Source organism: Cuculus canorus, chromosome 14, assembly GCF_017976375.1.
Source record: "Cuculus canorus isolate bCucCan1 chromosome 14, bCucCan1.pri, whole genome shotgun sequence".
Classification (NCBI taxonomy): domain Eukaryota; kingdom Metazoa; phylum Chordata; class Aves; order Cuculiformes; family Cuculidae; genus Cuculus; species Cuculus canorus.
Genome location: NC_071414.1, coordinates 5,646,333 through 5,660,090, shown reverse-complemented (window position 1 = coordinate 5,660,090; position 13,758 = coordinate 5,646,333). Strand labels below are relative to the sequence as shown.

At 40.3% G+C, this 13,758-nt stretch overlaps 1 protein-coding gene across 20 annotated transcripts in view; it reads left to right on the top strand.

The window, feature by feature from the left end:
* Positions 1 to 13,758, top strand: part of TENM2 (teneurin transmembrane protein 2) — a 961,638-nt gene that overhangs the window by 771,973 nt on the left and 175,907 nt on the right. For all 20 annotated transcript variants that reach the window (XM_054079360.1, XM_054079361.1, XM_054079368.1 and 17 more), the window contains one exon: positions 6,768 to 7,002. In XM_054079360.1, coding sequence (XP_053935335.1) covers positions 6,768 to 7,002 — 235 coding nt within the window. The remainder of the gene's footprint in view (positions 1 to 6,767; positions 7,003 to 13,758) is intronic.

The window sequence follows — 13,758 nt, the reverse complement described above, 5'->3', positions numbered from 1 at the left end:
GACTGGCTTATGTAAAATCCAAAGGACTGGTGTGCTAGCTTTGGGGATGACTTTCTGTGGCACCTACCTCCAGACGCACAATGAATCTGACATTACAGTACAAATATTCTTACGTTACTATGAAAATTCTCAGGCTCTCCCTTGGACCATCCAGGGAAACAGCACTTTCCAAGCTGCGCGCCTGTCTGGAAGATGTCACCAGGCTGACACTGCTGGCCTAAATATTTCAGAAGTTTCTTTAAGTTGTTCAGAAAAACATATGTCTTCACTTTCTCTTTGGTGTGATTCTCAGTGTTATCATCTTGCGTAAGCTTTGGAGAGGGTTTCTGTGTGCCTTTAGATAGGGTTCAGCTCTTTCCCATTCTGCAGAAACAGATATATAGAGCAGCATTGAGCATTCTGCAGTGAAGCGTTCCATAGTGATGATGAACTCGATTGCTTAGAAATATGTATGTATGCTTTTCTTTTTAGTTCTTATTACATCAGTGTCTCCTCCAGACAGGAGTCATATACCTAAGCTAAAGAAGACAAATACACCCTTAGTCTCTCTGAAATATGTTTTATATCTATGTTATTACTGGAAAACTAAATGAAAAGGTTGATTGGGAAAGATGTGAAATGCATGGATCGTTTTTTAATTAGAAAGAAGAGTTTTTTCTTTAACCTTTCTGTGACTCATTTTTATGATATATAAAAATGGAAATAGTGTGTCTATCTTTTTATATATATATGCACACACATATGAAAGTATCGCAGGACGCTGAGTCCACATAAAGCATTCTTATTAAAGCAAAATGTTTTGCCATTGTTCTAGGAATTATTTTATGCCGTCAGTGCACCTCATGCAGTGGGATAATGAATATTTAGGTGATATATTTCAGCAAATATAATTAGTACGTGCTGTCTCAGTTAATGCTATTTTGCAGGGTAGTGAGTATTAACCATTTTGTAGGTGACCCTCACTTGAAAAAAATTGATTATATGTCTTAATCCCTCACGTTAGACTCCTGGTGAAGCATCCTATGTTTTTGCCTTCACTTGCATGAGTGTGCACAGCAGTTTCTCACAACCGACCAACCCATCCAGTGCAAGGACATAATGTGCCATTTCCTTGGCTCCAGCAATGCTGAGAACAAGCTAACATTCCCGCTCTTGGACATCTGCATGGATGGAATATGGTGGAATAGCAGTCGCTCTGAGTACACAGCAACAGGTCAGGTCTGGCAGAGTTAATTTGGTTGCTGTTGCTTTTGCCTCCCATGCGATGAACTCGATGAACCTGTGCCCCACAGGCTGTGAGCTGCAGACACAAAGCGTTTGACGGTCATACTGCAGTAGTATCTGATTGCCTTGTACGTGGTAAGGTAATTTACCTCCAGCACTCCTGCGACGGATATCGGTAAAGACACTTACAGATAACAAGTGAGTTGCCCATAATAGCTCAAGGGTTGCCTCAATCAGAGCAGGACAGAAAAACTATGACAAAGTCCTACACTTTAGCCATTGAACTACCTTTACCCTTTTCTGTGATTGTCCGGCTAGCGTGGCTAAGCAGTGGGGTAGTTTTTGTTTGTTATTTTGTTGTTTCTTTTTCTGCCACAGCAACATGTCATTTTCTATTCTAATACTGTGCTGAGGAAATGGCTGCAGTGCACTGGCAGAGACTGATAAGTGACTTACGATTTTATACCACCAGGTTTACTCAATTTTCAGTTTGAAACGTGCAGTCTGGGATGACAGCCAGTCATTCAACCTATTCTTGCCTCAAACACTGTAAAAACATGCAGACAAAAGAAGGAACACCTGGCAAATGTTTTGGGTTTACAGCAACAAGAGAGAGAGTTAATGATATCCATGGTTGTAAAGAAGATAACTTGCTTCTTTACAGCAAACGTTGAAAACGTTTTCAGAACATTTGGATTCCATTTAACTATGGCCTTGCACAAAAAGATTCAGAGAATTAAAGCAAACTTCAGAACAACTGAAGCAGACGTAGCATAAAAGAGTCTATGTTGCTGGGAAGGAATCCTGTCCCACCCCACCAAACTCAAATGAAGACTGAAATACCGGGGTGAAAGCTGGCCCTGGAGATGGCAGCGCCTTCCGATACGGTATTATATTCCTGGGTTTTTCAATGCTTTCTTTTCTTCCTGACTCTGAGTAATGTGGTCTGCCTTTGAAGATGAATTTAGCTTGGAAGGTGGCCCTGTGGTTCTGCGAAAAACCTGTTACTCATTGTGATAGCAGATGATGTGGTTTCCTTGAGAAAACACTGCGGTAGAGTTATTTGAATAAAGAATTAGGAATACTAAAGACTGGGTTTCTGATGCTGGGTAACGAGGGGTTTCCGTGGGTTGACTTGATGCACTTTTTTCTCTCAATGCATCAGCTGCCTTATCTTTTTGTGTTCAATATTTGTATCATTTAGATGTATAAGGAAATAGCTTCATTGTTTGTTTCGGAAAAATAATATATTTTGGGGGAGGGTTTAAGTTCTTTTATGAAAAGGATTGATGAGGAGGTGTTTATTTGTCTCTAAGATTTAATCATGGCACAGAGGATAATTCAGCACAACTAAGATACAATCTAAGTTACTTTTTGAGGTAGTAGGATTGACAAAGAACTGGGATGCAGGGAAGCGAATGCTTTGCTTAGATTAGGGATGCTGCCGATTCTGCTTGGCATGTCATCTCTGAGGTGGGAGATTAACTTGTTCTTCTCAGATTGTTGTGCTGTGTGCATTTACTGCACTTATTAAGTGAGCGTACCAAACTCTGGGAAGAACGTGAAAAATAATTTTACCATCTTAAAGCAGATCTGAAGCTCCGCTTCGTATGGTAGGAAACCTTGGAGCTATGTACTTGGGAGCGCACAGCCATGGCTGTTGTACATGTAACACTGTGACATCCAGTGCCTCTCCCTGATCCTTGAAGCTGCCAGGCTTCAGTTTGGTTGGGTTTGTGTTGGGTTTTTTTGTTGGTTTTTAAGGAGACAAATGCTATTTTGCATCTTTCTTTATCTGGATTTTATTTTTGTGCTAGCCTGATTTGTTTAACTGGATGAAAGAATAAACTGAGCAAAACATTTTATTTTATTTTTATCATTTCATTTCTGATTGAACCTGAATTTGTCAATGGCATAGCCTGCGATTACTTCAAAGATGAGTTGATCAGACTTTGGGTTCTCACATTACTTAATTAGAACACAGTTTATCCTTACTGAACTTATAATTTGCACATTTGAAGTCATCATTGCTGATACTCTCGACCACTTTAAGTTCAGCACAATGTGTACTAAAATTCATTAGAATTAGATATGTTTGTCTCTTTGTGAATTTCAATCAGAAATTTAACAACAAAAGAAGCCAAAACATGGAGGGTAGCAATATTTCAGATTTCCAGTTTTCTGCTTTTCATTGCGGTTTTAAGAGTCTTTACCTTAACTCCCAAATGTCTTGAGACTGTGTAATGTATTCTGGTGAAACCCCAAATTCATCTAATAATTGAGAAAAAGGCATAATTTCCGCAGTACTTTTCTCCAAACCAATATTGCCAACTGCTGTATCAAAAATAAAACCTCTTTCCTGTTGTAAAAAGCCAGATGTACTCCATCAAGACACTATGTTTAAGCTTCCAAATAAAAAAATCAGTCAGTGGGAGGCTGCAGAACACGTTGTATCATAAGGTACATCGTGCCAGTCCTTCAGGCTGCTGATCTTTTATTATGGGACAAGCGATTTACTTTTCTGAACTTCAGAGCTCAGCAGATTTGCAGGTACTGCTGTTGAAGTTTTAATTTAGGCAAAGATGCTCATAAAGAAGTGCTCAGATGTTCGGATGTGAATCCAATTTTATATCCCTGGCAAGTTCAGTGGTGTTCAGCTTCTGCTTTCGATTCATTTAAACAGATTTATGAAGCAGCAACATATTAAGCTTTTATCTCATATGAAGATAGGAGTGTGTGTGCTCCCTAGTTAGTACTTTTTATGTATATAAGCTTTTATATGTTTTAATATAAACTATATGATATCTATATAACATTGATATTGGTATTTGTTGTGTTATTCTATATTAAATGCTACATTCATAATTACACCAGATTTCTGAGGTTTGGCAGCTGCAGTGTGTGTTCAGTTACTTCTGCACAGCTTATTTTGCACAGTACATTTTATTTACTGTGTGAGAACTGAGTCTTGAGGCAGATTAAATTAATTCGTGGTAACTTGAATTCAGTTCTTGCTTCCTTAATCTTACAGAAATTCTGTTTATTCTTATTGATGTGCAGTTGGCTCACTTCTAAGAACAGTCTCTATGATTTTGTGGTTGCAAGATGCTTTATAGAGCTGGCACTACTGTGTCTCTCAGAGCAAAACTTCTTTATTTATGTCGATATGACTTTCCCATATTTATCCTCCAAAAGGAAAAGCTACATCAAACATAAGTTGAGAAAATACGAAGGACATGAATCTTCTGAAGTCATTTTTAACACAAGGGCACACGTTTGCATTTTATCACTCGTAAGTATCCACTTATTGAAATCCAAACATGCTTTGTTTCAAGCCAGCACACAGACTAGGAGAGTAATTCCACTTAAGCTTCCATGCGCGTGGACGTTGTCCAAACACATTTCCTTCCTTCTGTGGCTCGCTCGACATGCTGTTAGGGAATGGCACAGGACCTAACGTAGATTAGACACTCATGTTTTAGGAGGTCCAAGTCGAGGTTTTAAACGCAAAGTTTGCTGGGCTGAACAGCCTCTTTGAAGCTTTTGTAAGACATGCCTGAGGCAAGGGTAGCGCGGAGAGCAGCACATCTGATGGCCCTAAAATTTAAGATGGGTTTTTGAAAGGTGTTTGTGTTTAAAGCCATTGACACCACCACAGGATGAGTAGTGAGGCAACAGACCTTCAGGAATGATAAAGAAACTTTTGTGGGGATTTAAAGCAGCATGTGCAGGATACAGAATTTATTATCATGCCCTTCTTTCTTGTCACAGGACAACTTCTACTGTCTTGCACAAGTCCCAGGAAACCTGTCTGTCCCTTCTTCCTCAGCCTGTATTTTCACAGGTCCATGGAATCGCTTCATAAAAATAGTGATCTTTCTCTGAAAACACCTGTTCTCCCTCAATTCCCTCATTGTGTTGCTGTTGGGTGGAGGGGCTTTCTGTGCTGTTCCCTGGCACGGGCAGCCGGCAGAGTGACGCTGGGGAGGAGCAGGTCTTGGGGGAGCTGGGGACCTGGCAGACAAGGTTGGTGCTGTGGCTTGGGATGCTGTTCCCACTCACCCCTCTGATCGCCAATGTTTGAGCTGCACTGTCGTGGGGTTTTCCCCTATGAAAAGAAAAGAGGTGGTTACTTCTCCTCTCTTAATGCGCAAGTCTAACATAGCCCCCTGGTGATGACAGGTGCTTCGGTAAGAAATTTATCATTCAGAAGCCTGAAATGATGCTCATATTTCAGTGCCTGGCTTCGTGGTCGGATTCTTAATTGGTATTAGGTCCTCTTGAACTGTTTGGATTTTTTTTGGGGGGGGGCAGGTCCATTTGTTTGGGTTTTTATAAAAATATTTTATTTAATTTGCTTGCACTTAATTGATCAGTCCAACAGTTTTTCAATAGTTCATTGTTCCATACAAAAGTAGATCATGATATTTACTTTTATTGTTTGATTCATTAAGCACAGAATGTGCTTCAGTTTCTTAAAATGAACATACATAATTCTAATTATACTTTCACTGATATTAATTTTTCTGATTCTTGTTCACTAGAAAACTAAAACTTGGAATGACTGATGCATGTAGCTCATAACACACTTGAACTGTTTGTTTTCTTTAAGCTCTTTTGCTATTTTATTATAATTGAATTAAATTATTGCAACATACGGAATTGCACTTCAACCTATTTACCATTCTGCATTTCTGTTTAGAAAAGTGACTATCCTTGAGTGGCACCTGCTTATTCTGTTTGCTTCTCATGTTCTTTTTATTTGAATCCTGTTGCCTTATTGATTAGAAAACTGCTTTTTCATTATCAATGCAAACATGTCAGTACTCAAAGAATGGAAAAAGTCTATATCCTTTATCTCTAAAAAACATCATCTGTCATTTTTCAATGAGAAAGGCTGAAATAGTAGCATAATTTTCAGATCTTGGTGTGTGTTTGTGGCATTGATAAATAGAAAAATACAGGCCAAATCCTGATCGCATGGAAGAACATAAAAGATATCATCTCTGCATTGTTGTTCTCTTTTCATATTTGGGGTTTAACCTTCTTTCACTAGCACAAATACTGTTTGTTTGAAGCTGATTTTTTAAATAATAGTGAGTGATAGAAGGTTGAGATCTCTGATTATGCTTTTTGGGCTTCTGTAAAACTTAAATGCTGGGTTTAACCCATTAAAGTTCATCTCTTTAATGTCCCTGACAGAAACCAATGTTCCTCTGGTTGGAGGTACAGAATGGCTAAGCTGGACTACTGTCCTGGCTCTTCCACGGAGGAGCCCTTATGGAGGGAGAGTTCATACAGAAGCATAAAATCTAAATATAGTCTTCATAAACATCTCAACTGTGCAACCTTGAAACACAGTTTTCTATCTCTGATCTCTAATAATTATTTAACCGTGTTTTACTACCTACAGGTCAAAAAAAAGTATGTCTTATTTTCCTGTTTGCAGAGCCTGGCTTTTTTTTTCCAGGCAGTGGTCCCTTGAAAATGCCGAATAGTATTATCAACACGCATTTGTGATTTATTTTTCTTTTCTGTTTTAGGCCCTTCAAATCATCACAGCCAGTCAACGCTGAGGCCGCCTCTCCCTCCTCCTCACAACCATTCGCTGTCCCATCACCATTCCTCTGCCAACTCCCTCAACAGGAACTCTCTCACAAATCGCCGGAACCAGATCCACGCGCCCGCTCCGGCACCCAACGACCTGGCCACCACCCCCGAGTCCGTTCAGCTCCAGGATAGCTGGGTGCTCAACAGCAACGTCCCACTCGAGACCAGGTAGGTCGCGTGGATGTACGCTCCTGGGGATGCCACTGCACAGGTCTCTGAAGTGCTCAGAGAAAGCTCTTTGGCTTGGTAGGAGATGGGATTTCGTTCGCTTTGTGTCAATGATGGTTTTGTCTGACACAGCGCTGGGAGTTAATGACATTAGAACACCTACCAGTCTCTGATTCGCTTTGCATTGGTAGGTAGGCAGGTGGATGTCTCTCCGTACACGTCCCATTTCAAAGCCTTTTATTCATTTGGACCATCCATGCGTCCACAACTCATGGTATTAGGACAGCATATTTTACTCACAGGCTCAGGGACAACTCACTTGTAATTTATACTGACATTGTTGCTGAAAAATTATACATTTTAGGTTTCCTGAGGTCACAAACAGAAGCTCATTTGAAACTATGCGTTTTGGGAGACCTTGAGAAACAATCTCGGGTTCAAGACTGACAGCACTATAATTTTAATTTATATTTCATCCAGTATGCAAGCTCATTTTAATCTCTTCTGTACATGTTAACAGCTTGATGCCCGTGGGGCAAACAGTTGCATATAAATGAAAAGGTGCAGCATTTAGGCCTGCCAAATAAATAAATATATAAATGCCTGACGTGCCGCGGTTCTAAATATTCTGGTTTGTTGTCATTTGGGTTATGGAATGTCAAACATATTTAACTTGCACTTTAAATAGCAGAGCTGGCAGAGCTGATCTCCCAGAATTTAAAATTAGTCATTGTGGTACTGAAAAAAAAAGGGATTGCTGAAAATAGTGATTGGAATAGTAGACTGTTCTTCTTTGGCACAGATAGCTCCAAGAACAGTGGACAGGTAGAGGAGCTGGACTGATTATAACCCTGGCTCCTACCATGGCTTCAGCTGCCTGGTTGCCACAGCTTCGAAGATGTTTTGTTTCAATTGCAGCTTTCTAGTGGGATGTCCCTGCCCATGGCAGAGGGGTTGGAACTAGGCGATCTTTCAAGTCCTTTCCAACCCAAACTGTTCTATGATTCTGGGAACTGAATGCGGCTCGGCTGAATTACACCCAGCGTAGGTAGGTATGGTGCAGTTACACCGCCGTGCGGTCCCAGCCCAGCTCCTCTCAGAAACGGTGTATCAGAAACGGTGTGACCAGCAGGTCCAGGGAGGTGATTCTCCCTCTGTGTTCATCACTGGTGAGACCGCACCTTGAGTACTGTGTTCAGTTCTGACCCCTCACCACAAGAAGGATGTTGAGGCTCTGGAGCGTGTCCAGAGAAGAGCAACAAAGCTGGTGAGGGGCTGGAGAACGTCTGACGAGGAGCGGCTGAGAGAGCTGGGGTTGTTTAGCCTGGAGAAGAGGAGGCTGAGGGGAGACCTTATTGCTGTCTACAACTGCCTGAAAGGAGGTTGTGGAGAGGAGGGAGTTGGGCTCTTCTCCCAAGTGACAGAGGACAGGACAAGAGGGAATGGCCTGAAGCTCCGCCAGGGGAGGTTCAGGCTGGATATCAGAAAAAAATTCTTTATGGAAAGAGTCATCGGGCACTGGCAGAGGCTGCCCAGGGAGGTGGTCGAGTCACCTTCACTGGAGTTGTTTAAGGAACGGGTGTATGAAGTGCTTAGGGACATGGTTTAAGGGAGTGTTAGGAATGGTTGGACTTGATCCAGTGGGTCCTTTCCAACCTGGTGATTCTATGATTCTATGATTCTCTCAGAGATTGATTAAAGACTGCCTTTTGGTTTGGAGCTCTGGGAGGAGTTGGTGTAGCTGGATTGAAGCTTACAACACCCAGGCTTTTATTATTCAGCAGTTAATCAGTGGTTGTAGCACCATGGGGAAAAAACGTGACTGAAAAGAGCAGGCAGCCTCTGCCCAGAGTTGGAACCCTTACAAGGGACTTCGTTTGCATTGCTCTGCTTTGCTGAAATGGTAACATAGGTGACATGAAAAGCGAGGAGGGGGCTGAAAAGCAAATACAAGTTATCTGAAGCCTGTGGTGTCCAAAATGGGAAAGGAAAGGGATTCTTACTTACTGAAGCTAATTTTGGGGGAAAAAAAAGAAAGAAAAAATTAAAAGTAAAGCTCTGTTCTTAACTGCTGCTTCTGTGAAAGCATGTGCTACTATTTAGGAGTTTGATTTGGCATCCTACGTTTGGTATTTATTACTAAGAGCTGCAAGATAAAAATGTTGTTCCTCTTCAGCCCGGGCCAATTGTTGCTGTGTGATGCACTGCCCACAGGGTTATAATGTACTTCTAGTGTAGAGTGACACCCTACTCGTGATTGTGTATCTGCTTTCATATGAGGGTATTCTTGGGTATAACGGTACCCAAAATGTGTTATTTCTGATGGCTTCAAATTGTCCCGATTTACTAAGCACTTCATATGGAAGGAATTCTTTGGAATTTTCACAGAAGTATTCTTTGTCATAGTACTGGCATCCCTGAGACACAGGACTGGGCGTGTGCCCGGCTGGTTTTCTTCTGCTGTCTGCTTTTATGCCTATTCCTTGCCCGTGGAGACTATCAATTCCATTACTAACTATGGCTTTTCTCTTTTTTTTTTTTTTTTTAATCATGAAATGAAGTAACAAAGGTTACTTTGTGAATACTGTTATTTTTGGAGCTTGCAAGATGCCCAGCAGTTAATTGGAGCTTTTCCGTAGATAGGTTTGTCACAGGCAAGCATTAAGATATTAGAAAACATCCTGACAGGCTTGCTGTGTTCTAAGACTATTCCAGAGTTGCTTCAGGATCAATTTTTTTTTCTTTTCTGAAATTACACACCTGACAGGACTTGATGACAAGTTTCATCACAAGAATATTAACTCAGAAGATGACGGGTTGTTTTGTGGGGTTTTTTTCTGGTTTGCAGCGAGTTTTGCTGAAATTGATGCCTGCAGAATCATTGGAGACTTTCAGAATTAGCCTGTAATTCTTTCGCTTTAAAACTGCTATTTCATCTGCATTCATGCCAGTAGCCACAAAAACAAATGACCCCTTTTTGCTAACTTTTCAGTTCAACCTTTACTTTTATAGCTTTGCCTTGTTGTGAAACATGGATCCCTCTTATACAGCCTCTTTACTGCGCACTAATTTTTCTTTTTGTGTGTGGTTGGTTATTCATCTCAGTAGTGGAATGCTCAGGAGGCAAAGCCAGCACTGTCAGCACGTGCTTTATTAGGAGACAGTTTCACAACTTTTAGTTTTCACCTTTCGGTTACCTTCAGTAGATTCCCTTCTCAACTGAAAATCATATGCAAGTGGTGACATCACTGATTATGAAACGTGGGAATGCTTTGTCTCAGCGCTACAAAACTGATCACAATTTAGATGCCAGACACCTCTTTATCTAACAGTACCGAGCACTGAAATAATTGAATAATACAACATGTGTCTATCTGCGTGTTTTTTGTGGTAAGAAAGTTTTTTCTTCCCTCTCTCTCCTTTGCTGTCTTAGGGAGTTTGGGATAAATTCAGACTGTTTGGAGACAGCACATTTTTTAAATATATCCTTTCTCCATCTCTTGTTTCAGTATTGATTGGGGGGGTAATCACATTTGGGTTTTTTTCTTTGTGATGTAAAGCAAGATTATACTGCTTGCACATGTTTTCACGTACCCTTTGGGCAACTCTACCCCACGTACCCTTTATGGTTCTGTATTTTTTACATAATTATGTTTAGCTGTATTGCAGTAGCTTGTTGCTTTTAGTGGAGTTACAGGATTGCATATTGCTCCAACAGAGCTGCTATTCACACTTTCTTTAGAATCATAGAATCATATAGTAGATCGGTTTGAGTTGGAAAGGATCTTTAAAGATATCTAATCCAACACCCCTGCCATGGACAGGGACATCTTTCAGTTGATCACATTGCTCAAAGCCCCGACCAACCTGACTTTGAACAATTCCAATGATGGGCGCTTGATTTTAGCGTGCTTGTTTCTAGTTCAAGGCAAACAAATATTGTCTGTCTCTTCCCTAGTCTGATTATTCTTTATGGCTGCAGCGGGCCCTCGGGCTGGCCAAGTAATTGTTCTGTTTTCTATGAAAAAAGGGTCTGTAATGGAAGGGTTGAAATATCTTTAACTAAGGATGCAGTAATGTATCGCCGTAGCATTTTTATGGTGCTATTTTTATGGTTCATTTCTGCAGTACTTAGCTGCTTTACCTTTAGGCTCAGAGCTACTGTTTAATGCTCTTTAACTTTTATTGTCCTCTTGCAGTCTGTTTCAAACCATCTCCTCCTCATCCTTTCCAAAGTGCCACTTTCTACGTTTTCCAGTTAAGAGGTGTTCCTTCCTTGCTGCTTTAATTATTGCTTTCAAAGAGGATGAATGATGAAAACACCACCTTTGAACATCCCGGTGTGGGTCTCATTACTTCCAGACAGCTATAGAGGCAGCACTGTGCTTTAAAGATGGAAATGCTTTGAGGGCACAAGGAGAAAAGTACGGCTTTGCAAGGAATGCTTGCATCGCTCTTCGCACTGTCAGAGCCCTTCTGGTACGGGAATGTCACACAGGGCCTTCTGCAGACACCAGTCAAAACCAGAATGACTCCTAAGTGAGGATAACAGGAGGCTTTCACGGAGGGTGTTTGACTGAGATTGCCTAGTGCACTAAGGCCTGTTCCGCTACTTTATATAGATAATAATTTAGCTGGTACCGTTATAATTAATAATAGTTATACCAGAAGAAAAAAAAAGTTAAATAGAAATTAATCTTATTCTTTAGTCTCGTAATTAGTCTCATGCTTTGAAATGTTTTCAGTCCAAATCTTTTAGTTCTAAAGATAATTTTGTATGTTTGTCTATAACCTTTTAGAGCTTGCTCACAAGGATCATCAAGATAGACTGTAACGTACTAACAGTTCTCCCGTATTTCAGGAGAAGGGATGATGGTGACTCTTCTAGTAACGATGACATCAATTTCTTTATATCTTGCGGGCTCTAGTACAAAAATAATGGTCCAAATCTGGGGTCATTAATTAAAGTTCAGCTTAAAGGTTAAGCAATCAGAAAATTAGCCTTAAAACCCCCCCATGTTGTTCTTCACACTATTTGGTGCTCCAGCTATATTTCTTACTTTTAGAATCTTACTGATTCTAATACAGTCACTGTAGGTGAGCCTGAAGAGAAAGCGCTAGGACAGAAATGGGAAATTAATGGGTCAAGTAGTACCGTGAGGTGTATCCTGGTCTGAACCAATGCAGTGCATGAACTGAAAATCATGGAGCATCAGAGCAGGGAAACATCTGTGCTCCACATTTTTGTAGCTGCAGCACAGCAGGCACTGAAGGAGTGAGGGCAGTACGCAGTGGCTATGCGTAGACTAGGGCAGTAGTGGCAAAAAAGCCAAGAAGAAAGTATGTGAAAAGCAGGATTTAGTGCTGAGAATTTGGGGGCTAGGTTTGTTGGGTTTTTTTAGTATGTTTGTTGCTGCTGTTGGGTTTTTTTTAATGAAAGAAATGAAATAGCTGAAATGTTAAAACTCAATTCAGATGCTCCAATGTTGTTAACACTAAATTCGGATGCTTCAATGTTGTTAATACTAAATTCAGATGCTCTACCGTATTAGGGTGTCAAGATCAGCTGCAGAACTTCTTAACTGAATATGCAAACTTGAAGCTTCTGAGTGCGTAGAAGTTCCAAGTTACAGCTGCTCTCCACAATTGTCTACCTATTTTGAATAATGTCTCAATATTTTGATATCTTTATACATGACATAAAATGTTCTGGAACAGAGCAGTGAGACGAAATTTCTTTTTCATTGGTTAATGCAAATTTCTAGGATATATTCGGCATAACAAACAACTACTTGGAACGGTGAAATAACTCCTTTCTCTGATTTTGCTCTATCTTATGTGGCTTTCTCTTAATGCTTGCTTAAACTGTACAGGTCCAGGCACATGTGCTTACAGCAGTTTAGTCCTCCAAGTCTGAAGGCTGAGGCAAGAACTGACTTCTCCATTCTCTTGCTCCTGCATGGGAAGTTTGTGTGGGCTTTCCAAATAAATGACTTCTGCATATATAGATTCTGGACCAATCTAAAACTCGAAAGCAGTTCAAAGACTCCAGTAAAGCACAGTCAAAAGCATCCCCAAGGAATTCACATACCTTTGGGCCGTGCACTTCGAGGAATCCCCAGAACATTGTAGAAAGGTCATTTTTAGCAGGCTCTTGCAGTATTGTTTTCATAACGAATACAGACTCTGATAGGAGGGAAGAAAGGAAGAAGAAAACTACTAGAAAAGCAGGATGCATAATGATGTTTCATAAAATCAGTCTAGATGTACTCCTACTCATATACTCATAGGCCCAAAGAAGCTTTTACAGATTGCAGATAAGTGCGTGTTTTCGTGATCTTGGTTTGCATTTTTAAGTTCAGGGTTGTGCAGAGTGAGGAGGCAGCATGTGAGGCTGTACAGGGAGACACAGGTACAGGGCTAGTTTTTTGGTTTTTAAAAAAACTCATCTCAAATGATGTGTTTTAGGTTGTTTTGTTTTTTTTCTTTGCATTCACATCTGGACTGATAACAAAAATATTTTAGATATTTGAGTTTATTATTCAATTATTTGTACTCTATTATTTATAGGCTTGAAATAGCATTGTTGCTAGCACTTGCTCTCTTTTTCTTGTTGAATGAGTAGTTGAATTAAGAGATAGTAAAGAGCTTGCATGTATGCCTTTTAAACCAGAAGTGTTTTGAAATTATGTTCATTAATTGATGTAGAAAGCTAAAAATGAATGGACCTATTGAAATGCAAAATACTGTTGTCAT